The sequence below is a fragment of the Numenius arquata genome, chromosome 1, assembly GCF_964106895.1.
Source record: "Numenius arquata chromosome 1, bNumArq3.hap1.1, whole genome shotgun sequence".
NCBI classification, from domain to species: domain Eukaryota; kingdom Metazoa; phylum Chordata; class Aves; order Charadriiformes; family Scolopacidae; genus Numenius; species Numenius arquata.
The window spans coordinates 110,909,695-110,933,707 of record NC_133576.1 but is presented as its reverse complement, the minus strand read 5'-3'; the positions used below and the strand labels follow the sequence as shown (position 1 = coordinate 110,933,707).

General features: G+C 44.7%; 1 protein-coding gene across 2 annotated transcripts; it reads right to left on the bottom strand.

Annotated features, from left to right (window-relative positions):
- Positions 1-1,145: 1,145 nt before the first annotated feature.
- PHF11 (PHD finger protein 11) lies at positions 1,146-21,730 on the bottom strand. Of its 2 annotated transcripts, XM_074163360.1 has the most exons (12): positions 21,639-21,730; positions 18,376-18,519; positions 17,675-17,793; positions 17,437-17,572; positions 15,803-15,910; positions 14,830-14,963; positions 11,667-11,713; positions 8,352-8,410; positions 6,464-6,530; positions 4,749-4,871; positions 3,911-3,982; positions 1,146-2,107 (listed from the first exon to the last, which is right to left on the bottom strand). In XM_074163360.1, exons 4-12 carry the CDS (start codon positions 17,542-17,544, stop codon positions 1,968-1,970), a joined length of 858 nt encoding a protein of 285 aa, XP_074019461.1. In that variant the 5' UTR covers positions 17,545-17,572; positions 17,675-17,793; positions 18,376-18,519; positions 21,639-21,730; the 3' UTR covers positions 1,146-1,967. The 2 variants fall into 2 exon arrangements, with proteins under 2 accessions (XP_074019461.1, XP_074019374.1); XM_074163273.1 differs by lacking the exons at positions 17,675-17,793; positions 18,376-18,519 and having other exon boundaries at positions 21,639-21,658.
- Between the last annotated feature and the right edge of the window lie 2,283 nt (positions 21,731-24,013).

Here is a 24,013-nt window from a genome sequence, read left to right as displayed (position 1 = left end):
TTTTAGGTGAGCGTTTTCTAGGCAGAGCAGCGCTTGAGTCCTTGGCTCAGGCAGCGAACGGGGTTGTTTTTCTAGTCCTGGACAGCCACCAGGTCCGAACTGTGTGTCGTGGTTTCGGCCTAATTTACCAAAACCAGACTGACAGATGGCCCTTCCCCCCCCTTTCTCCCCCCCACCCCAAAAGAGGAGAGAGGAGGAGAAAGAGATAAGGAGATTCAGAAGTTTAGAATGAACTAGACTACTTTAATGATGAATTAATATTAAAATAAAAAAGAAGAAAATAATGAAATAGATACAATATATACAAAACCGTATTAAGCTCCCAGTATGACAGTCACATCACCGGCAGGCACTGGGGAAGTCCCAGACTGGACTCAGCAACGAATGGGAACTGGATTCCAGCTCTGGAGTCAGGAACACACGGATCAGGATCAAAGGCAGATGAACAGACAGAGTCCTCTCTGGACGTCGGCCATCGCAGGAAGGGGGCTGACCCTTTGATCCCTCAGCTTTTATACTGAGCATGGGGCAGATGGGATGGAATAGCCCAGTTGGTCAGGTTTGGGTCACCTGTCCTGTCCACTCCTCCCCACCGATGTGACCCCTCTACGTTTTTCCCCTTTTCCAACCCTCTAAGGGGGCAAATAACGAAATTGGCTGAACTTGGTTGTTATAGCAATAAGTATAAGCAAGGGCCTCCCTGCATACCGTTCCTTGGCATGGAGCACAAACATCGGTCTTAGCATTCTGAGAACGAGCAGTTTTCTCCACAATATGGCGTTGATTTGAGAGAGTTAGAGGAGGCCTAGCTAGGATGTAAAGTTACAGAACAGAAAATTGGTTCGGTTTTACTTCAAACCGGGACACTGTGTAAGTAAAAATATTAGCACAGCTAATGGTTCTACCACAAAAGCTTATGTTTTGAAAGTTGTTATTCTGTGCTTATTGATCTCCACCCTCATAGAGAACAAGGTGTAGTTTCACTGAATTTCACTGACTTTTTAGAGTTGGAAGGGACCAAAAAGATCTAGCCCAACTCCCCTGCCAAAGCAGGACAGTTAAACAACGGTGTGACAGCATCCCCCCTCCTCAGTCACATCCCATGCAAAGGTGGGGCTAGCGAGCACGACTCAACACCCAGCTTTCTGAAAAACATTTTATTATTTCCTTAACTTACCCTTTTGTAGCTAAACAATGCTTTTCTGTATTCAAACAATTTATTTTTTTTTTAAGACAAAACACGTGGAAGTGGTATCCTTTCTCAGTGGAGAAAGGAAGATACAGTTCATTGTTTGATCCATTTTACACTGTAGGAATTGTCTATAGAGTATGGCGCCCAACCATTTCCGGTCTGCCCGCAAACACTGTTTCTCCACTGCCCTTACAGCAGAAGGAGTTAGTTACACATTAAGCGGTTAACCAAGAATCATTGAGTTAAAAAAAAAAAGAAAAAAAAAAAATCACCCCCAAACTCCTGTTTATAATTCAGAAGGTTTGTTTGAGTGCAAGTTCTGCTAATTTATCTTCTTTGGAAAGCCAAAGCAGCAACGTGATCCTTACAACATCACTGTCCAGATGCAGACCGCGAAGCAGCTACCGCACACAGGAGAGGGCTCCCACAGTTAAAGTGACTTTAACGAGTGTTCTGTGGCAGTTCACGCTCCCTTGGTTTTGAGGAAAAAAAAAAAAAAAAAAAAGTAGTCTTCATCGGAGGGTTTTGTTGAGCTTTAAAAAAGGCTAAATTTGGTGTATAACCCTCATAGATCCACGGTAAAATTTAAAGAGAGGGACAACTTAAAATTATTGCAACAGTGAGGTATAAAAACGAGTAAAACACACAGTTCCTGCTTGTGTCCCTATCTTGCGGGGAAGGGAGGGAATTACTCAGACACTGACCCAGACGTGCTCTATGGTTTCTATCATTAGAAAATCCTAAATATTGACACCATCACAGACAGACTCAGGGGTTAGTCAGACACTGTACTAGATGTACTAGCGGCGTTCTCTGGGGTAGGAAGGACCACTTCTTTTAAGTCCTGCAGCAGCTCAATCTTGCTATCCAGTCTTTTTCTGCTTTCCAGAAGTTCCTGGATTTTCTCCTCTGTTCCTATTAAGAGAAAGAAAGGGATAAAAGCTCTTATTCACATGCAACTAGTATTAATTTAAAAACATAATGTTATATATGCACCAACGCTTAGTTTAACCTACAACAAAACCTCTGCCTTTCTGAAGCAAAGTCGTTCGCCTGACACCCTGTGCGCGTGGTCTCTTCATAAAGAGATGGAGTGAATCTTGTAGGGGAGAGACGAGCTGAAGTATCAAGAGTGTCAAGAAAACACAAAGCAGTAGAGTTACGTCCTTTTTCATCTCTATACTATAATCTCAAAACTAGCTACGTTACAGATTTAATTTAAACTGTCACAGCAAACGTAAAAATTATTAGTTTCATTACTAACCCAATGTTATTTGGCACATGAGCTTTAACAGTTTCCTTTTCAGAATCCATTTGTAAGGGGACTCCTCCAATAATGATGCATTTTAAATCTTTAAACATAACATCTCTGAATTACACACTTACAGCAAATTTACAAGCCTAATGGATTTTAGCCAGCAACAACAACAGAAGAATTAAACCTAAGAACAGATGGTTTGGACAACTGCATTCGCAGAATCACAGAATGATATGGGGCTGGGAGGGACCTCTGGAGATCATCTAGTCCAACCCCCTCAACCAGAGCAGGTCCACCTAGAGCAGGTTGCACAGGAATGTGTCCAGGTGGGTTTTGAATGTCTCCAGAGACAGAGACTCCACCACCTCTCTGAGCAGCCTGTTCCAGTGCTCTGCCACCCTCAAAGTAGAGAAGTTCCTCCTCATGTTTAGATGGAACTTCTTATGTTCAAGTTTGTGCCCATTACCTCTTGTCCTGTCACTGGGCACCACAGAAAAAAGACTGGTCCCATCCTCTTGACACCCACCCTTTAAAGTATTTATAGGTGTTGATCAGATCCCCCCTCAGTCTTCTCTTCTCCAGACTAAAAAGACCCAAGTCCCTCAGCCTCTCCTCATAAGAGAGATGTTCCAGTCGCCTAATCATCTTTGTAGCCCTTTGCTGTACCCTCTCTCCAGCGGTTCCCTGTCCTTCTTGAACTGGGGAGCCCAGAAATGGACACAGTACTCCAACCTTGATGGCTGGAAATCACCTTCACACACTGAACCTCAGAGTTAGCTAATTAAAACTTTCCCTTTTCACAGGGATAAATTAAAGCAGAAGTTAGAACAAAGCTGCTGTTAGAGAGGGAAATGGGAGCAAGGGACTTGCCTACCTGAAAACCAGTTTTAACCTTGATGCGTGCAATAGCTGAGACTGGAGTCCAAGCCCCAGATTTTCCTTCCACCATCGGTGGTCACAAACACCGCTCCTGCCCCTGTTTTCATTTCACTCTGAGCATTCTCAGCTTGTTTTTCAAAGCACATTACAATTGCCCTCGGGTGCAGGTAAGTTCTGGTCGCAGCCTTTAATGCTCTTAACTGACACACAACAGCCGGTCTGATGAGCATTCACTAGAAAGGAGCAGATCTGTAACCCAGGAAAGCTGCTGAAGGGAGGCTGTGGAGAAGGAAGGGAAATAACCTGCAGCAACAGGACGCGAGTGCACCCTGGGAGACCTTTGGTCTTTTAAAGCTGTGGGACTGTCATTTGCCTCCCCCATCAGGTCGTACAGCCAATACTGTATTTCTAAAGATTCAGGTAGCAATGGCTTTTATTCAATTATTCATATAATGTTGAGAGAAAAGTTCCTTGGAATTTTCATTTTAAATGGTCGTTTTATCAAAACGCTCAGAAGAACAACCTCAATGCCAAAAAACCACACCAACTGCTACTGCTCTGACAGGCTTTTTTTTACATACCTGAATGAATATTTGTCAGTATATTTTCAAACAGTCCACAGTCAAAGAGTGAAATCACTGTCTCTTCATACTCTGGGGAAGGAGATAATTTGATTTAGTATTACTGCGTAAAGGTTTACAGAACCCTTACACTAATGCAGAGCCCTACATCAGAAGTGGCACAAAACAGTAATTATTTTATCCAAAGGTATTACTCACAACTTTGTAAAGCGAGGAGGACAACAGGAGAGGAAGGTTTGATATTTTCTTTTTTTCACTGTGTTGTGGGCAAAGCAACACTAAGTGGAATCCTCCAAGAACAAAATGCTTCATACAAACTGATACTTAAACCGGTGAAACCCCCAAACACACACTAACAGTTGTCAATAAAGTTCTAACTGATCATCCAAAGACTTAAAATGTACATACTCAGGGATTTTTCCCCTCAAAAGAGAGTGCTGGTATTAACAGAGCTGGTTGCTCTGTGAAGCAGTAAGAACAACACAGACTTATGATCCAAATAAAACCACCTGGTTCTCTTCAGGACCACTCTCCAGTGCCTGGGAGAAGAGCTCAGGCTGAACCTACTTATGCTTATGCCAACAAGTAAAAGCTGGCTTCAAAAATTCAAAGTTAGGAGGCTTTACTAGAGCCTGCTGAGTTGGCAGCTCTTCCCCTCTGCCGACACAGGGATACCAAAAAAACCTCACTCTCCACCTGCTGTGCAGGTCCAGACATAAGGCAGGACCCAGTTATTTAGCACTGCAGAAGTATCTTCAGGAAGGTGACTCAGGGCCGAGTGCCAGGCATTCAAATCAGCATTTCTGCTAAAAGCGGAGTCCCCCGTGGGGCTCCATACCCGTTTCTGAAGTGTTGTCATCCATCAGTTTCTCCTGCGCCAGGTGGAGCGTGTCCAGCATTTCTTCAAATATGTCATCCAGAAGCCCAGCTTGCTTGCATTTTCTAAGAAAATCTATTCGGACTGGTAAAACACAAAACCACACGCTCTTACACAGAAGTGATGCTCACCACAGCTCATTTCACAAACTAAAACTTTGGTTTAAGTCTCCTTTCGAGTAACAAATACTAAGGCAAATCTCTGGCTCCTCCAGCTACCCTCTCAGCCCATGGTCAGGATAACGTAAGCACTGCGCCGAGTATAAAATTACCTAAGCTCTAGATCTGCAGGGGGGGTCGGACTAGATGACCTTTGAAGGTCCCTTCCGGCCCAGATGACTCTATGATTTGTCTTCTTTAATCGCAAGCAAATATCTCCACAACCCCAAATGCACCATTCCTAAATTCTCCTGATACCCCTTAGTATAGGAAAGCAAGCGATTTCTCTTGCTGTTTTATTCTTTCACTCCTCAGGACCACACCATGGATTGAACAGGCTTAAAGGACAGAAAATAGTGCAAGAAGTGAATCACTACTGGATTTGGTGAAAGATTTAAGCCTACTTTTACTCCGAGTGATCCAGGCATTAAAGTTGTTTATTACAGCCTACTTCATATGCCTATTCTGTCAGATTTGGATTGCTAGGGAAATAACTACCCATTTTTTCTTCATCTCAGAGCAGCAGGCCAGTGACAGGTTTCAGTGAGATCAATTCAATGGGCTGTTCAAAAGGAAAGAGCTATCAGGCAGCTGGCACAAGTCTGCCAGTCTCCATTAAAATAAATGTTTTTTTTACTGGAGACATTTGTGATAAAGTTGTTTCACTTACACTAGATGTCCTACAAGTATTCTAGGATTCTTTATAGTTTCCCTGTCCTTTATAGTGGTAGTAAAAATTCAGAAAACACATTAGGCAGCCACCTACTGTCACAACACCGTGCCTGTGTACCAAGCATCGCCACAGGAAGGTGTGTAATCCCCACTAACACCTTCCAAACTTCCAAGTGACAACATAATCCTGGCAAGCGATTGCAGCAGGACTTCTGGGATAACCCGAAAACCGCAGAACTGAAGGATGGGCCCAGTGGTTGATTTCCCTGTTGTCATACCGTATTTATGCAGTAAGATACTATATTGTGTTAAGCACCTTATGTACACCTAGGGTTCCGAAGGCAAGATAAGCCCGCGGTGGCAGCATTAACTGTAGCAGCGTTTAGCAAGCCCCATTCCTACCCAGTGAGCTACAGCTCCTGTCCACAGTGAGCTGAACTCCTCTCCCACCACTGGGTCACTGCTCAACGTCCCCTCCTCACAGCATCTCCTCTGCTAACCCATTCCAGAGCCTCGCCTGCCAGAACTGCACCCCTCTCCTCCCAGAGGGGCTCAGCGCAGGGAGACTGAGGTGAAGGAGGGAAGGAGGGCTGATTCCCTTCTAAATTTAACTGTATTGACGGGGGGGGGCAAGCACAGAGATTTATTTGCTGCACAGTTATTAAAACCTGCCCAGTCATTCTGCAAATCAGGCTTCCGCTCCCTTGCCAGAGCATGGAGTCGCGCATCTCAGGAGAATAATAAGGATACATTTGCAGCACCGCTGCTATCAACCATCTCCAAGCTCGGAACTTCAACGTAACAGACCACAGTTATCTCCTAGTTGTTCTATAAACTGAGTCGCACCTTTATGCCTGTTGTTTTTCCTTTTCAGTATTCGCAAACTGTTTTCTTCTGCTGACTCTTCTGTGCTCTGTAAGAAATCAAAACAACATATTTTTACTTCATACTGACGCTAACTGCTTTGTTTTCATTCTTAAGAGAATTATATTAGCAGAATTTCCTCTATATCAGAATTTCCTCTATATTAGCAGAAAGATAAAAAGCAGCCCATATTTCTGTGAATACAGTTGGCCTCCCTGCACAGCTAATGACATTCCTCTCCAGACATTCCGTTTTTAAAAACGGAAGCAAAAAGTGCTTCAAAGCAAAAGCTCTTTAAGAAAAGCCCAACACCTGGGACACCACCCTCATAGAATCACAGAATGATATGGAGTTGGGAGGGACCTCTGGAGATCATCTAGTCCAACCCCCTCAACCAGAGCAGGTCCACCTAGAGCAGGTTGCACAGTAATGTGTCCACGTGGGTTTTGAATGTCTCCAGAGATAGAGCCTCCAACCACCTCTCTGGGCAGCCTGTTCCAGTGCTCTGCCACCCTCAAAGAGAAGAAGTTCCTCCTCAGGTTTAGATGGAACTTCCTACGTTCAAGTTTGTGCCTGTTTCCTCTTGTCCTGTCACTGGGCACCACTGAAAAAAGTCTGGCCCCATCCCCTTGACACCCTCCCTTTAACTATTTATAGGCGTCCTTAATTACTGCATTTGCAAATAGCACAGATTTTAACAAGCGCCTACTGCTAACTCCCAGTGCAAATGACGTTCATTTCCCTAGACCCGGTGTAATACTAGAAAGGATTTGAGAGGAGAGGGGGGAATATTTTTCTTTTCCTTTGGACAGGACGCAGTCATTCTCTGCTGTTCCACATCATACCACAGTACTACAAATAATTCTTAAGCTCTGCCACAAAACTCCACTGGTGAATAATTTATCCCACAGTGGTAAATCCTCAGCTTCTTACTTGCAGTGTTTGTATTGATTTCTGATATCGCTGGCACTGGGGAGCAGCAGAAACAGCCCATTACTGTGCGTAACAGGTCAAATGAATCTCAGTTACAACACCAGGAACGTAAGTGCATTCGCAGCTGAGAAATTCTTGGAGACAAATAATCTACCCTTATGAGAGCGCTACCTAAAAGCTGCAAAGATTTTCCATGTCCCCTCACATGACCTCCCTTTAATCTCAAGACCTGGGAAAGGCAGAAGTTTTTCCCAAGGAAAGCTGGATGCTAATTCCTCTAGAAAGGAGAAATCTTGACCCCCCAACAGTCAATGGGAGCTCCCATGCATCCTTCCATGGAGCTGAGAGAACCACTGTGGAACAAGCTGTATTTACAGGTTTTCTAACAACAGCCTTTGAAACAACTCCCAGAGGGAGCAGCCAGAGGGATGCTCTGCTTGATAGCTCCCGAGCCCTTGGGTTGCCTGATCTGCAGTGAAAATCTGCCACATTTACCACAAGCACAGGCTCACAAACCAGTAAATGCTAGGTTAAAAGGCCAAGTGACTCATCAAAAGCAGTTTTTCATGGAAACTGTGTCAAGCCCTAAGCAAATTTGAGGGCTGTAGTACTTTGAAAGACAAGGAGCCCCCAACGGGAAGCTCCTTCTGGTCATGTCAAGATCACAGCCACCGAGTCAGCCTCATTCAGAGGTTCCTAATCATATTTGTACCACGTTACCTGAGGGCAATATTGGCTCTGCCTGAAGCAGCTCCAAATGCAAACAGCTTTGTTTTGACAGAACGACAAGATCAAAACAAGGCAGCCATAGAGGAAAAGTTATTGCTTCTGTGAGGAATTCTCTTTCTGAATACACTGTCAAAATACTCCACTAAAGAAGTCCTTTGCTGTAGCAGATGTGGGCTCCTGTTTTAGAACTACTTAGAGTCAGAATTACCATTTGTTCCGTGATGGTGGAAGGTTTCAGTGCTTGTCTTCTCCTCTTATTAGTTGAATCTAGGAATCAAGAAACAACAAAGTAACAATGGTGTCATCCTCAGGCTGACGATTTCACAGCAAATTCTCCCTTTTCCCCAAAAGCTACAAAAGTGAGGCACTTGGGTGGCAAGGCAAGAGTATGTTTCAGCTTCCCCAAATGCCTGACATTTCAGTGGAATTCACGTTATTTCCAAGTAAGAAAAATTACTAAGCCTGAACCCTTAGGAAGAAGTGCAAATCACTGTAGCATTAAGATATCACTTTGCCTTTTAAACTCAGTATAAAGCAAATCCCAGTTTTTAACATAAGATTTTTGATTGAGGGTGAGTTAACTTATTCTTCCCAGCAGCAGCACTACCTTTAAGTGGTAAAAACTTTGGGCAAATTTATGAAAGATGAATGGGTTTTTTTCAGTCAATTCTTGTTTATGTTAATACACCCTCAAAACTAAGACTACATAAAGAATTTAGGCGTCCCAAAGACATACAAATGGCATTAGGTTTTTCATCAACATAATGACCTCCTAGAAAGCCTCCAGAAGCAATGTGACTTGTAAGTTTAATATTATTTACGCTACAAAGTGTTTTTAGTGATGTGGTATGAGATCTCCGCAAAATCACCTGCTTTCATTCTGGCCTTTCTATCAACATGCACCACCACCCATCATCCTCTCCATCATCCTAACTGGCAGCTGGTGAAAACAGCTACAGCATCACAAGGAGAGAAAGGTAACTCCGCCAAAGAAGACATGGCAGAAGCAGAGAAAGCTAGAGAAGAGTTCAGCTGTCCACCAAAACCTGAGGGTCTTCAACACAGTGGGGTTATATGCCCCCTTCCCATTTAACTCTATATCCTTTGGGCAGCACTTAGTAAGTTTTTTCCTATTAGAAATCATGCTGTTAAGAGGAACGAGGAGATACTGTTGGTACAGGAAGGCTGTTGAAACAAGTTTGGGTTTTGGGTACTCGTCTTTGACTATGGTGCTGTACATTTGCATTTTTCATGGCCTGAAAGGAAGTCATAGCCTCTCACTTTATTTTGGGTGGTCTAATTTGGAGCAGTCTAGGAGATGTTGGTATAGGCACAAAGTGTTGCTTGCTGTCTAGTGGGACATCTTTAATCTGTGGTAGCATTTTCTCAGCTCTTCTTGATAGAAACTTATAAAACTTGATGCCTTACAAAACAAGAACACCGCAGTCCAACTCTTCCTTCTCCCCACAGTGTTCTCCACTCTTTTACATTTGTCAGCCTTTATTCTGGGTACATCCAACATTTCCAGTTAAGCTGAAGTTGGAGCCTGTTTCCAAGTCCAAAGTGCCCTCCCATCCCTGCTGTACAGAGCTGCAAGGAGACCTCTTGGCTCCTAAGGCATTCTGTCCCCTTCCAATCATAGAGCAGGGCCCTGACATTTCAGCACAGGAATGTTGTCTGGACCAAGAACAAGGAGATGTTCCTTGACCCCATTTTCTCCAAGCTACCAGGGAAAACAAGCCTGGAGAGGCAGCCCTTTTGTACTAACTCCTGCTCCCACACAGCCCAGCGCAGAGGTACGTCTGAGCTACTTCACCTGGGTTGGATCCTAAAAGTCAAAACTCTACTGTGGAGCCACAGCACTTCCATCCCAGCTTGTCTCACTCCCCACCCTGTGTGGACCCACAAACACACTCAGCACAGGTGTCCCCTGCCTGGCCAGATGGGCCAGGAACGGGCCAGACAGAGTACCTACTACTTCAGCCAACTCACCAGCAGATACTCCTGGCTATTCAGAACACCACCCACACATCTGAGAGCTGCTCAGAGGCAAGAGACACTAGGCTTGGGGAACCAAGTGTCATTTACCCAACTCTCACAGCTGCTCCCCACCTCCTGGCGTTCAGCTACTCCCTCAGACAGAGGTGGGAGAAGTTCATTCAGGAGACAGGGCAGACACTGCCAGCAGAATCTATTTACCCCTCATAAAAAGAGGGTCTCCAAATTAAGCGCCTCTGGAAGATCTTCTCTAGGAGAAAAGTCTCTTCTAAGGAAATAGGCCATACATTGTACATGCACCACTTGAAGACACCAAGACCTTCAATATCATAAGATTTAAGCCACCCTTATGAAGGGGATGGTCTACAAGACTGGGGCTAATGCCTTAATCTCACCTCATACTGGAAATGAAGCAATCCTGGCACTGTCTAGTACTTGGGCAGGAGGCCACCTGGGACACTGGATAGACCAATTAGACCACAGAAATCAAATTAATTTTAAAAAGGGAAGGAATGTCAGGCCTTAAAACTATGGATAAGTAAAAAAGCAAAACTACTAAGTGAAAGAAGAATTTTGCATTTTGTCAGAACCACAGCAATATCAGGTGTTAAACAGACTGTATGTCTGGCTGAGAAGCCCCAGACCCTATGACTAAGAATTTAAATGACAATCACCTACCCCGCTGCTTGAGTGCCATCAGGGTGGAGCCAGACTTTGTCAAGAAAATTAGCCAAAATTCCTTAGTCTTCAGTGGCAGCACACCACTCTTAGCATTAGTGCTCAGAGTTTGATTGAGCTTAACTTCAAAGTGAAGGCCAGTCCAGGACCCACTCTGTTTTGAGCAGGATTGTATGCATTAGGTTAACAAAGTCACAGGGTTGGTTGGTTAAATCAGTGAGACTCCTGACTCCCTCTGAATCAGCAAGGACCAGGACTGCCAAATTAAGCCGCATTTCTGTAGCAGAGGAAGCAATTCTTAAACAGGGGTTGTAAAACCCTTCTTGTTACACTTAAAAAGCTCTTTGGGATCCTTCAGAATGAAAAGCCCTATTAAAAAAAACTACTGCAGTGACAACAGAAGATGCAAATGTTAATGTTTTAACGTAACTACAGACAAAAACCCCAAGGTGACCACTCCTGTAACAGCTCCCTCTGCTAACCAAGTGCAAGCTTGTGCATCACTCGTTAGCGTGGCTGTCATATCTCACATGGATTTTACAAGCTGCTCGGGTGTACTTGCCCACACTGACTCAGAATCATTCCATGAAGGATCAGGTCCACAGTGTTTTAAGTAAGTTTTGAGGGAGATTTGGGGAAGCTCACACAAAAACATTTCCTACTTCAGAAAACCTTCTTGATTTTTGTGCATACGCATGGATCTCAACCAAACCACTCCTGCAAGACTAGAAATCCACCACTCAATTATAACGGTGGAGTAACATTTATTCTGTTCAAATGAGCTATTGGCTGTAGGATGCAAACTTTTAAAAGAAATGAAATCAATGAAGCCATTAAAGAAACTCACCATACTGATTGGTCCTATTGCCTGGGTCATGTTTTGGGCAGAACACTCTAAAATTTAAGTTCAATTTTAAGAAAAAGAGAAAAAGTATTAATAAATACGTAAACAGAGTTATGCTGACTGATTTTAACAGATATTTTCCCCTCTTTTCATTGAACATAAACTGACAGACGTTTTGAAAAAATTATCAGAATTTTTGTTCAACATTACCCACCTAGGAAAGCACCTGCTGTAAAGTCACATGCATGCACAAGCTTGTATTTGTACTTTCAGAGAGCCTCAGCGGATTCTGAACACTGAAGCTTTGAATTATCACTTCCATTACTCGACTCTGTTTGGACTTGCCCTCCGTTCAAATCCTGAGTCAGATGCATTTTATCCAGCGTGGCAATCAAACACTGTGGCAGAGGGTACTCTTACTGAAACACCTAATACAACGAGATTCATGCTGTCACCGTGAAACACCATGGCACTAATAATGCGTGGTTGTAGCTACTGCTGTTCTGCCCTCTTGCCCTGTACCACTCAGGCCAGGCCCAACCTCTTTAGATGTACCTGCTCACCACTCAGTTTGAACCTATCAGCCCTGCATGATGTGCTGGCACAGCCACATGGCACTGTGCCACCATGCACAGCACCAGTGACTTGCTTGGAGATCTCTGTGCCCCTCCCTTTCCACTGCCCAGTGGTGATGAGGTGGTCCCCAAATCCCGAGGAAGCAGGGCACCCCGTTTGAGACCCAGTAGCTAATAGCTGTTTAATCCATTAAGTGCCTTAAAGACTTGAATAATATGTGAGATGGGAATATTTTCTCTAGTTCTACGAAAGCAATATGAATTCTTTGGAAGAGGTAAAAGGCAATAAATACAGCTGGAAATATCCCTTATCTTCTGGATACAATAATGTGCAGAGAACGTGAACCAGCTTCTATAATATGCCTTTCTTACCAAAGGATCCCAAATCACTTTTTAAGCAAAATTGTCTTGTCAACAATGTGGTTTAGCTGATCTTTTCATTACAAATCTATTTGCCAAAGCTAATGATGCTCAGGTGTTTGGAAGCAATTTTTAAAGGGAACTGCATTTACTAGGATGTTTTCTAATTATTGTCATTCTGTTAGTTTACCAAAATGGAAGCACTGACCTTAGAAATGCAGTCTGTTTCCTTGACATGCCAGCTTTTTTTGCATTAAGTTAATTCTGATGCACAAACCCTCACAGATTTATGCATGCCTAACAATTCAATCAGAAAGCTAACTACTGGAAGCACCTTATTTACATGCCTGAATTTCTAATATTACCCTTTGGAGGTTGGTTTTTTCCTCTCCTCCCTTTAATTCTACTCTTTCCCACTTAAAAACAACCTTCTTAAGTACAAGATCATCTTACGAAGAACAGATAATACCTTTTACTACTCAGTCCACTTTATGTGGGAGCACTTCCCTACTATCATTTTTGCAAGATGGCAGTAAAAATTAAGACTTATTTCCCCACCTCTACTCTTCCTAGCCACTTCCATAGCACTGTAGGCCTTCTCTTTTTTTTGTTCTATTTATTTTGATAATCGCTGCTCATCATCACAATGACGGCAACTCAGAATTTAAAAACACCAGCTCTCCCTCTCTTGAAGGAATTCTCTCTTTTGACATGTTTTTCAGAAGGTTATATTTCACCATGAAAAAGTGCAGGGGGCTGTCAATCCATGTCCACTGTTTTTCAAGTGTTGTTCACCATTTCTCCAATAATTTCAGGCTAGCTACAAATTTTGTGCTTTATTTACGCCACTGATACTGTGCAAAAGTTTTTGAGTTCAAACCCCTGCAACCTGCCTCACCATCTTTCTCTAGTTCAGCCGTTTTTCATCTCTTCGACAAAGGTTGCTATAGCCTAGTTTTCTACATTTCTATACAGGACAAGCAACTAGTCTCACACAGTGACTTCATACAAGGCATTTTTAAGGGTCCCTCTTCCAAACCTCCAAGGTCACCAGCTCAGAAAGCCACCAAATCAAACTATATATTCAACCACTTCTTTTATCAGTTTGTATCTAGACTGTTATCAGTCCCGTTCGGTTTTCGACATCTTGAGACATTCCGGTGTCTTCAGCCCTAGGTATCCTTTCTTAAAGCTACACGATGAGAGCCATTTATTCTGTGATCATGGGAAGTTTCCATATTCCCAGTTACGCTCTTTCATGAGCTTTGCAGAATTCTGAAGACTTCATAAGCATAAACGAAACATATCATCTGCTGGGCTTACAGCCTTGCAGAAAGATGTATTTACTCTGGACTGAGAGCCCTACTGAAGCGGCCAGGAGTTGAAAGTGTTTTGACACAAAAGGACCCATCTTCCACTACTACTAAGGACTGCAGTACTCCACCTCTTCCTGAAACAAGTAGTGATTAGGTGGTCGAACAGGTTAATCTAAGACCAACATGGCCTGCGATCTCTCTGGCTTTACAGAGAAATGGTTATCGGGGGGTTTTATGCACCTCAGACTTTACTATAACTTCAGCACTCCAAAAGGTCCCTCAAGTCCCAATTTCTCAACCCCTTTATCTGCACCCTCCAAACAACTTGTTCCATCTAACAGCAATGCAGCCCAAGGGCAGTGGACACCAGGACTAGCATGATCAGGACAGAAAATTTACTTTAAGTCTGTTCAATTGTGTTAATTCTAGCAAGGTACTTGAAATATAAGAAGGTCTTTGGTAGGAGCACAGAGTTCTCTGCTTGCACATGGAGGGAAAATTACCAGAATTTGCCTAAGGTGAACAGATCCAGAAGTGCTATAGCCTGTTCAGCGCTCAGACCACATTTACTGAAGCTTCTGAACCAACAGAAATTGAAAATTTGAGTCGCATTAATAAAAATCTTGGTCCTTGAAGACTAGCTAGATAGCCAGTAAGGACTGACTTCCTCAGTTTTGGCCTGATCTTTCAGGTGCGTTGCAGCTCAGATACTGAATGGATTCCTTCCTACTGCTGTGATGTTTTCCTATAAAACATTTCCCCTGTTGCTTGTGAACAGAGGAACAAGCATCACTTTAAAGAGAGGAGAACAAATTTCCTGTTTAAAGAAAACTTTTAAGACTACACAAATTTTAAGTCTAAATTTTAAGACCAAAACCTTGACAGTAATTATTTAGAAAATATTTGGTTAAATACCGGTAGACTCCATTTACTTCATCCGTTTCTATTGCTGCATCGTCGCAGAGTGCACAGAAGTAGTGGTAACTTCTGCGACAGGCTCTTTCCTCGCATCCCACAGTGGCTCCCTTCTTGCGACAGAAGTTGCACACCTAGAACAGGACAAGGTTTAGCAGGCCAGCATTACAGACAGCTACTGAAAATCCTGCCACGCAAGGCAAACACTATCCTCTGTGGGAAAATCAAATCTTTTGTTGTGAGTCGCCTCTGATTCATCGAGAAAGTTAACTCCTGCAAACTCCTACCCCGGTCATTATTTCAGCTACCTTTTTGCTATTTTACCTCTATTTCATACTAGTGAATTTGCAAAGTGATGTGAAGAGCCATGTGAGGGCACTGGGCAACTTCCCCCCCTCCTCTAAATCTTGCCAAAGTTATTTCGATACCTATTGGTACTAGTGCTTGTATTAATGTTTTCTAGGCTTTGTAATGAAAAGAGTTCCACCCAGAACGTAATGAATGAGGACAAAGCGGAGGACAAATATAAGCAATCTTCCTTCTGCTAAAACTAGAAGGTACTTCCTTTTACACTTATGGATTGCATAATTTTGTTTCAGGTACTGGCTTAGTTGTTTACCAAAGTCTCTTAGGAAACTTAGATTGCATAATTTTGTTTCAGGTACCGGCTTAGTCATTTACCAAAGTCTCTTAGGAAACTTAGACTAAGGACTTAGTCTTTTCTCTTAGGGGAGTGAAGGGGAAAGGCCAGAAAAACCAACACATTTTACTACAAAATGAATTAAATTTCACCAAATATAGTATCAGATCAATGTTTCTAACTCTAAATCTGTAATTTCCCTAATCTTAGTAGAAGAGAAGGACCAAGTATTTTTCTGCCTTTTTTTCAAGCATGAAACAGGCCAGACAACCTTCACGAGAAGGACTAAGTACGAGATAGGACTAAGTGCAGATTCAGAAAGAAACTCCTTACCAGTCGCTTTCCTCTCTTGAGTTCTTTCAACACTGATGCCACATCAAACCTTATATCCAGATTTTCTGGGTTATAGTCTTCAGATTCCACAAACCCTGAGGAAAATAACTGAAGACCAAAGAGACAATATTAAGAATTAATAGAGGGACTTAGTCACCAGTGCAGAAAAGAGAGGAAGGGTACATCTTTTCTTCTTGCACTACCTAAGAAGGCTGATTTTAATCTGCGTTTTAAGAGGTTTCACCTACATTGAACAAGGAGCTGTGTTTAAACATTTTCCCAGTCAGAAGAAACTCCACTGTCTATAGAGGAGACTTCATATGACCTGAAGGTCAACTAAGAAAAGATAACAAGGTGATGAAGTGAATTTAGTAAGAAGTGTGAACGAAGAAAGTCTGGCAGTCCAGCCTGCCCAGAGTAAGGAGGAGAGGCTCTTCGGCTGACAGACCTCCACACCTTGAACATCTTGCTACCTGCCCAATTACTCAGCCTTACAGAGGGATGCAACATTTATCTGTCATAAAATTTCCATACAGTCCAATGCTGACAACAGTTGACTGCATGGGAAACACAGGAACATTGTATAAAGCCTGGGTGAAAACCCACAAAAAAATGTATAGGTGCAAACTCAGGCCACTTTCATTCCCACAGGAGTGCTGAGCCATGCCAGTAAGTGAGGAAGGGGAAGTTCTCAGCAACTTCTTTCTAATCATTATATATAGCTAATTCCAAACACAAGTGAGCTACCCTTATGTCAACTGGCAGGCACAGTCTGTCTGCTCAGGAGGTGACAGCTAATAACTCTAACAAAATCCCCGTTTCAAACAAAACATCCAAGTAACACTGTAAAATAGACATCAGATGTTTCTAAACCATTCTGCTAAAAAAAACCCAACATACTAGAAAAACAAAAGATGCAAACATAAAACCTGTAAGAATAAGAAGGCTGCAACAGTGAAAGCCAGAAAGCTGTTCTAGCAGCAGATGCACCTCCTGCACTAAGGGACCGTCACTGAAGGGAGAATATGGCATCTGTAATTGATTCCAACATACACCAATACCCCAGCTCCACTAAGATCCCAGAATACAGGGAAAGCATTTCGACAGTAAGAAAAGTAAACACATTCTAGGATTACAGCACGCTTAGAGCTTCACAGATATTTTTATATAATCAACGTCTGATATTTTTATTCATTTTTTTATGTAAGGCACAGACTGGGAAATTTTTTACCTTGATATATCAAGTGATGTGAATATTTTCCTGCAAATGTTTAATTAAGTACACAACTTTCTGTGGTCTGAGAAGCCTCATTCAATTTAGTGTCTCAAGAAGACCAATTCCTACTGCTGGACTGTATGTGCGTCTAGAAATATTGATCAGGAACAGACATGCATGAAAAGACCACAAATCATCATGTCCAGCTGTGCAACCGTGCCTTCCCCCTCTCCAAAATTCTAGCCAAGCCCTCTTGCTCTTCATAGCTTTTCAATCTAATATAAGCTTGCTCGTTTGGGTAACCAACCTTTTAATTCAGATACTACTGTAGAGTCAAAACCAGACAAGCAGCGGAAACTTCCCCTCTAGTCCCTTTTCTCCCTTCCTCTTAGATACCGACCAACTAAAAGTCACTCACCAGACAATCCTGATGAGCTGCAATATCTTGCTCTTCGGCAATATACATTACAGAACCAGCCTCCCTATCTGGACAAAACGCACACGTTCTTCTCACCATCTTCGCCATTATCTGGAAAGCACCTGGAGCAGAAAAACTGGGACAAAACACAAAGCAACTGATGCAACTATCATACAGTAACCAGGATGAACACAGGAAAGCAGAGCATGACGCCACACGTCAGTAGCAAAAGTTTTACTTTGTCCGTGTTTTTTGTGCAAGTCCGCTGCAGAAATCTTCAACAGTTTTGCACTCCTACTAGGTATGATGCTCCAAACTGCCCTTTGCTGGAGATGTCACCTCTGACAGCACAAACTCCTGTAGGATACAGGTAGGAAAAGTCTGATTTTACTTTCAAGAAATAAGAATATTTGAAGTGAAATTCTAGTGAGAAAGAGGCAGTAACGTCCAAATACAAAACAGGCAGGAAATCTATGTCTAGCAAATCTTGCACACCTTTCTGTGGCTTTCAAAACCCAACCTCTGTTTTCATGAGTTCCCATCTCCCTTCCATAAAGTGGAGGGAGTAGTCTCAAGTGAGAAGAACACCAGAGTAGAAGGGGATGTCCCCGTCCCCCCCCCCGGCCCCGGCTCTGCCACTGAGAATTTACTTAATCACAGCAAGTCACTTCACCTCCACACACATCTGGGGTTTTCCCCCCCATCCTAGCTCTTGTGAACAAGGTAGGGTAGGGACTGATTTCCAGTATCATCCATCTATACAGTGACCATCACATCAGTTCCAGAACTTAAGCATTAAATAAATATGATAAAAACAAATAGAAATAGAAATATTAGAAATACAATAGAAAACAAAGACAAAGAAATTAAAAAGCAGAAGAAGCTAGAGTTTGAATGGTCTAGAACTCAGGAAATAAAAAAACTCAGGCAAGCTAATACCTGGAATCGATGCAGATACATAGGCCCTGCTCAGGCCCAGTCAGAGGATCCAGCTCCAAGGGCTCTGGCAATTTCGTGAGGAAGAGGCTAAAGGTGGAGACTACAGTCCCTGGTGTTCTCACAGGCTCAGGAAAAAGCCTGGTGCTGCAGGAAGACAGAGGACACTTGGTCAACGTCAGCCTTAGGGTTGCTCCAGTGCCTTTGCAGGAACCCTGAAGTAGTGGAAGGACAGCTCTTGCCCATTCTCCACTGCAGAAGCCACCAGCCTGCACCCACTGCCCTGTTTAGCAGAGTTCAGTCCTGTGTTCTCCTCTAGCCTTCTGCTACAGACTCCTGCCACAGAGAAGACATGGAGCTAAATGGGGCAATGGATGCAGCTCGTTGCTCTCAAGCAAAAAGGGAGAGTCTAAGGGCATGGTTGCAGTTCCACGGTTTGATTACATTTCACCTAAGCAACTCCTTGCTTTTGCAGGTGTTAAGCTTGCTGCTCATGGATTCCATTTGACACCCCAAGATCTGTCTAAAAAGGCAAGAAATCGTTGCTCCTTACTCCGCTCCACTCGTGACAGCATAGATCTGTTATTCTTCCTCCTACTGTCTGTTTTTCAAGTTGGAGAATCTGAAAATATTTAGTTGTTCCTTGTACAGAAGCTGCTCCACATCTCTGATTGTCCCTGTCACTTCTTAATCTCTTCTCTACTTCTGCCACATTCCAAGAGGAGCAAATGCCCTTCAAAAGGGTGGGCTACCACTTTGTCATGGTTTAACCCTAACCGGCAACCAGGACTACACAGCTGCCCGCTCACTCCCCTCTTGGTGGAATGGGGGAGAGCATCAGAAGAATAAAAGTGAGAAAACTCATGGGTTGAGATAAAGAAAGTTTAGTAAGTAAACCAACAGCTGTGCATGTAAGCAAAGCAAATCAAGGAATTCATTCACTGCTTCCCGTCGGCAGGCAGAAGTTCAGCCATCTCCAGGAAAGCAGGGCCCCATCACACGTAATGGTTACTTGGGAAAACAAACGCTGTAACACCGAACATCCCTCTCTTCCTTCTTCCCCCAGCTTTTATTGCTGTGCATGATATCATATGGTATGGAATATTCCTCTGGTCAGCTGTCCCAGCTGTGTCCCTTCCCAAGTTCTTGTGCACCCCCAGCCTACTCGTGAGGTGGTGTGAGGAGCAGAAAAGGCCTTGAGAGCTTAGCAACAACCAAAACCACCAGTGCACTATCAAAAGTATTCCCATCCCAAATCCAAAACACAGCACCATACCAGCCACCAGTAAGAAAGTCTACTCTATCCCAGGCTAAACCAGCACACCTTTAGAACACTAATTCATAATTCTGTATTTTTTCCTCTTCTTTTCTTAATGATTCTTATAATTCCAACCACATTTTAGACTGCTTCTAAGCATGGAGCTGACACTTTCATAGAATTATGCATTGTAGTCCCACAGATCTCTTTCCTAAGTGGTATCAGATAGTATGGGGGTATCAGCATTACGATTGTTGCTCTGACACATGCATCATTTTCCACTTATCAATGTTGGATTTTCACCTGCTATTTTATAGTCAAATCACTCGCTGTCACAAAGTCCTTCTGCAGCTCTTCACAGCCAGCTTTCACTTTCACTGCCACAGAAGCATACAGTGGGAACTTACAGTGACCGAAACAATCTATAAGAGCTGAAAGCCTTTCAGTAATGACAGAGCAAACGAAGTTGCAAAACAGAAGACAGAGGAGAAGTAGCTGAGAGAAAGAAACAGTCACGCACCTCTGGCTGCTTCTCTGATACCTGTGCCATTTCCTACGAGCAGGGTTGGATGGTTGGGTTTTTTTTTTTTTTTTACAACAGTGACAAAATGGACGAAACCAGGAAACGAAACAGAAAGTAAGATGGGTGAGAATATTGTTGGCGAGCACACAGGAACTGTGCTACTTCTAAATAAACCTTATTGAAATGCTACCAATTTGCCTAAGTATTTCTTTTCCAGAACCAATTCTGAAAGCATCCTGGCATGTAAATACACACATTTTACACAGAAGGAAACTAAGGCACTGAACGTCACTCGACATATCTGCGGGGGAGCGAGGAAAAGAACCCAAGTCCCCTGACTTCCAGCGCACTGCCACAACCTGCTGCCCTAGCTCCTGCCCTGCTCTCCTCTTCCCCCCACTATAGTGAAGGATTTGATCTGTTGAAGTAAGGAGAAAGAAGGAAATTATACACCAGTTACCCCACACTCACTGCGCTCTCCATTTGCACTTCGTGAGGAAAGAAGCACTCCTGGTCATGACCTATACAAGCTCCCTCCCCATTCACCCCTGAGTCATTAACAGCATAAAAACATGCAGCTTTTTCAAGGCTTTCAGAACAAAACAAAATTAAAAAATATTTTCTTTAGAAAGGTATATGTTAACATATCTGATCCAAGCGATGGTGGCGACCGCCTCATTAGATCTAAACTCTCACGAGATCGCAAAATAAGAGAATGGTTAGAGTTGGAAGGGACCTTAAAGATCACCGAATTTCAACCCCCCTGCCATGGGCAGGGACACCTCCCACTAGAGCAGGTCGCTCAAAGCCCCATCCAGCCTGGCCTTACACACTCCCAGGGATGGGGCATCCACAACTTCTCTAGGCAACCTATGCCAGGGTCTCACCGCCCTCAATGTAAAAAAGGTCTTCCTTATGTCCAACCTACCCTCTTTCAGTTTAAAACCCTTGCCCCTTCTCCTGTCACTGCAGGCCTCGGTAAAAAGTCTCTCTCCACCTTTCTCACAGGCCCCCTCTGCATACCGACAGGCCACTAAAAGGTCTCCCTGGAGCCTTCTCTTCTCCAGGCTGAACAACCCCTGCTCCCTCAGCCTGTCCTCACAGCCCTCTGATCATCCTCGTGGCCCTCCTCTGGACCTACTCCAACAGGTCCACGTCTGGTCCTTGTCCAGGTCCATCTTTGAGGCCTAGTAGGGCGAGATGCCACTTGAACGGGCCTGCCTCGGCCCGGAGCTTCCCGGAGTCGTCCCGGGAGGCTCCGGGCCGAGGCAGGCCCGGGCACGGGGGCCACCGTCCAAGACAACGGCCACCGCCGCTGAGGGGAAACCCGGTGTCGCCCCGCTCTCCCCCGAGCTCCAGGCGGGCCCGTTCATTGTGACTCCGACTGAAGGGGGGGGGAAGGGAGATAGGCAACTGAGGGTGCGCGGAACACCGGGTGGCCCCAGTTCCGCCCCCCCCCCCCCCCGCTTCGGCAGTGAGACTTACCGCGGGGCGGCGGGGACCATCCACCCCAGTCCTCACAGCCCGGCCCGTACCAGCCGCCACTTCCGCGATCGGTCACCACCTCCTTTCCCCCCGCCCCGCCCCGCCCCCCCTCCCAGCTCGCCCGCGCGCGGAAGTGGGCGTGCCCAGCCGCGTCACCGAGCATGCTCAGTGGGCGCCGGCCGAGGCGGGCCTCCGCGTGCTGCACCCCCTCCCGGCGCTGATTGGCTGCCGCTGCGGCCGTCGAGGGTAGAGGCGCCTTTGGGCGTGCCGGGACAGGGGGCCGCCGGTTCGATACCCGCGCCCGGCAGCCGCCGTCGGGCGGCTATCTCCCAAGGGATTTCTTCACGGGGAAGGGGACGTCCTGCATCGTCCCATCGCCCCCCGGTTCATTTTTGCACGTCCCTTAATCAGGGCAGGGAGACGGCAGGTGATGTGATGGGGAGGTACCCAATGTGGGGCTGGCAAGGTGACACCTGACCTAGAAGCTGATTCAAGAGATGGGCAGGAAAGGCTGGGACAAAGTGGTATGCCTCCCGCAGCCATCAGGCCCTTTGATCGGTCTCTCCACTGCAGAGGAGGCAGGGGCTGCACTACCTTGGCTTTGTACCCAGCCATCATGGTGCTCACGCAGACCACGAAGGACCAGATCGTCCCAGTGCCACTGGTCAGCATTTCCCTTGGTCAAGAGATCAAAGACAGGCTTGTCCGTGGGCAACCAGGGATGTAAGACTTCTTACCGTGCCAGCTCCTCTCTGTGGGGCTTTGCTGGTGCTTCCTTGCTTGTATGGCTGGTGGTTCATACCTAGGCTGACGGTTGGTACCTAGGCTGATCCCCTCCAGCTGTCCCTATAAACAGCTGATGAGCACGCACCGGCTGAGGGCAAAGCATAAGCAACGCTGGGAGAAGCTCATTGCTCTGCAGGTCCAACACAGCGCACGCCACCCAGAGATTTCCTCTGCACCTATGTGAAGCAGGAAATGTTTCTGCAAGCGCTTGGAACATCAGCAGCTTAGGGCAAAATCATGCCAGTGAGACCAAGGCTTAGATGATGTTCCTCTTCGTTGTGTGGGAGAACTAAACAAAGCCGAGACTTCCACTCCCATACAGCTCACCAGCCATGACACAACGAGCACATTCGGGCCCATCGGGAGGCCACAGCAAACACACAACATGGAGTACCATTTAGATTAGTTCCCTTCACTGTAGCTGGAACAGCGCTGCTGGAATTATTCCAAATCCCAAATCCCTTTGTGCCTGCCCAGATGCAGCATTTCAGAGCTACGGTCAGCCCCTGCGTCCAGGCTTGCAATTAAATTGCATCTATTAGCCAGATGCTGCTACGCAACACCAATTCCTGAGTCTGTTATCTAGATGGTGCTTGAATGAGTCAACTGGACTCGAGCACCCACACACGTGGGCAAGTCTTAAACTAGGAAAATTTTCCTAACACAAATCTGTTCTTCAACACATTAAAAAATAATTCTCCGTGGAGGAAAACTAACTGCAAGTCCCTTGTGATCTCTTCTTCCAAACCCCTGCTCTACAGAGCCATACAGTTCTGCTCAAATGGCGGAGCTTGAAATTATTGCTCAGTGATTTTTTGGCCAAAAAAATAAAAAAAAAACAAACTAAAATCAACCACCAAAACCCCCCACATTGCAATGTGCTCCAGTCCAGTTTCTTTCAGACCTATGCTATAGGTGAACTTCAGCTGTCTTTGCATTTGTATGCTCACCTAGGGCACTAATATTTATTTCCCTGTAGGTCATGGAGCCCTTATATGTCCTCACATCCCTACTGTCCCTCTGTTGGGATAGTCCTGCTCACCATGAGAGTCAGCAACGGCTGCGTGGCTGGATGACACCATTTCACAGGAACAAGGTACCACCCTGAAAAAGCCTAATTGGTTTCAGAATTCCCCCTGAATCCGCTGGTCCTCTATCGGTGTTGGAAAACCTATGCTCCCTTGCAGGTCAACAGAAACTGTAATTTCGGGGCATCTCCAAAGCTCTGCTTCACATCTCATTGTGACTAATTCCCACAGGGCATTCTTCTTCTCTTTTGGTACCCCTGACAGGCTGACAGCAAGTCCCAAACGTGTCACTCCACAGGCGCTTTCGAGTCTTTCACTTGGAACATTCCAAGGAATGTTTTCCAACATTCCTTGGAAGCACAGGTGGCACAAGGGGCTATGTTCTGAAATACGCTCATCTTTGAGACATGTATTGGAGGAACTGATGGCTGAGCAGAGAGCAAGTTCAGATGAAAACTCTCCCAATGTCTATCGAACTGGCACAGCCGTTATCTGCAGAGTATACTTGCCACCCACCTTCAGCAAAACCCATTCCAATAAAATTATAAAAACAGGTGGAAA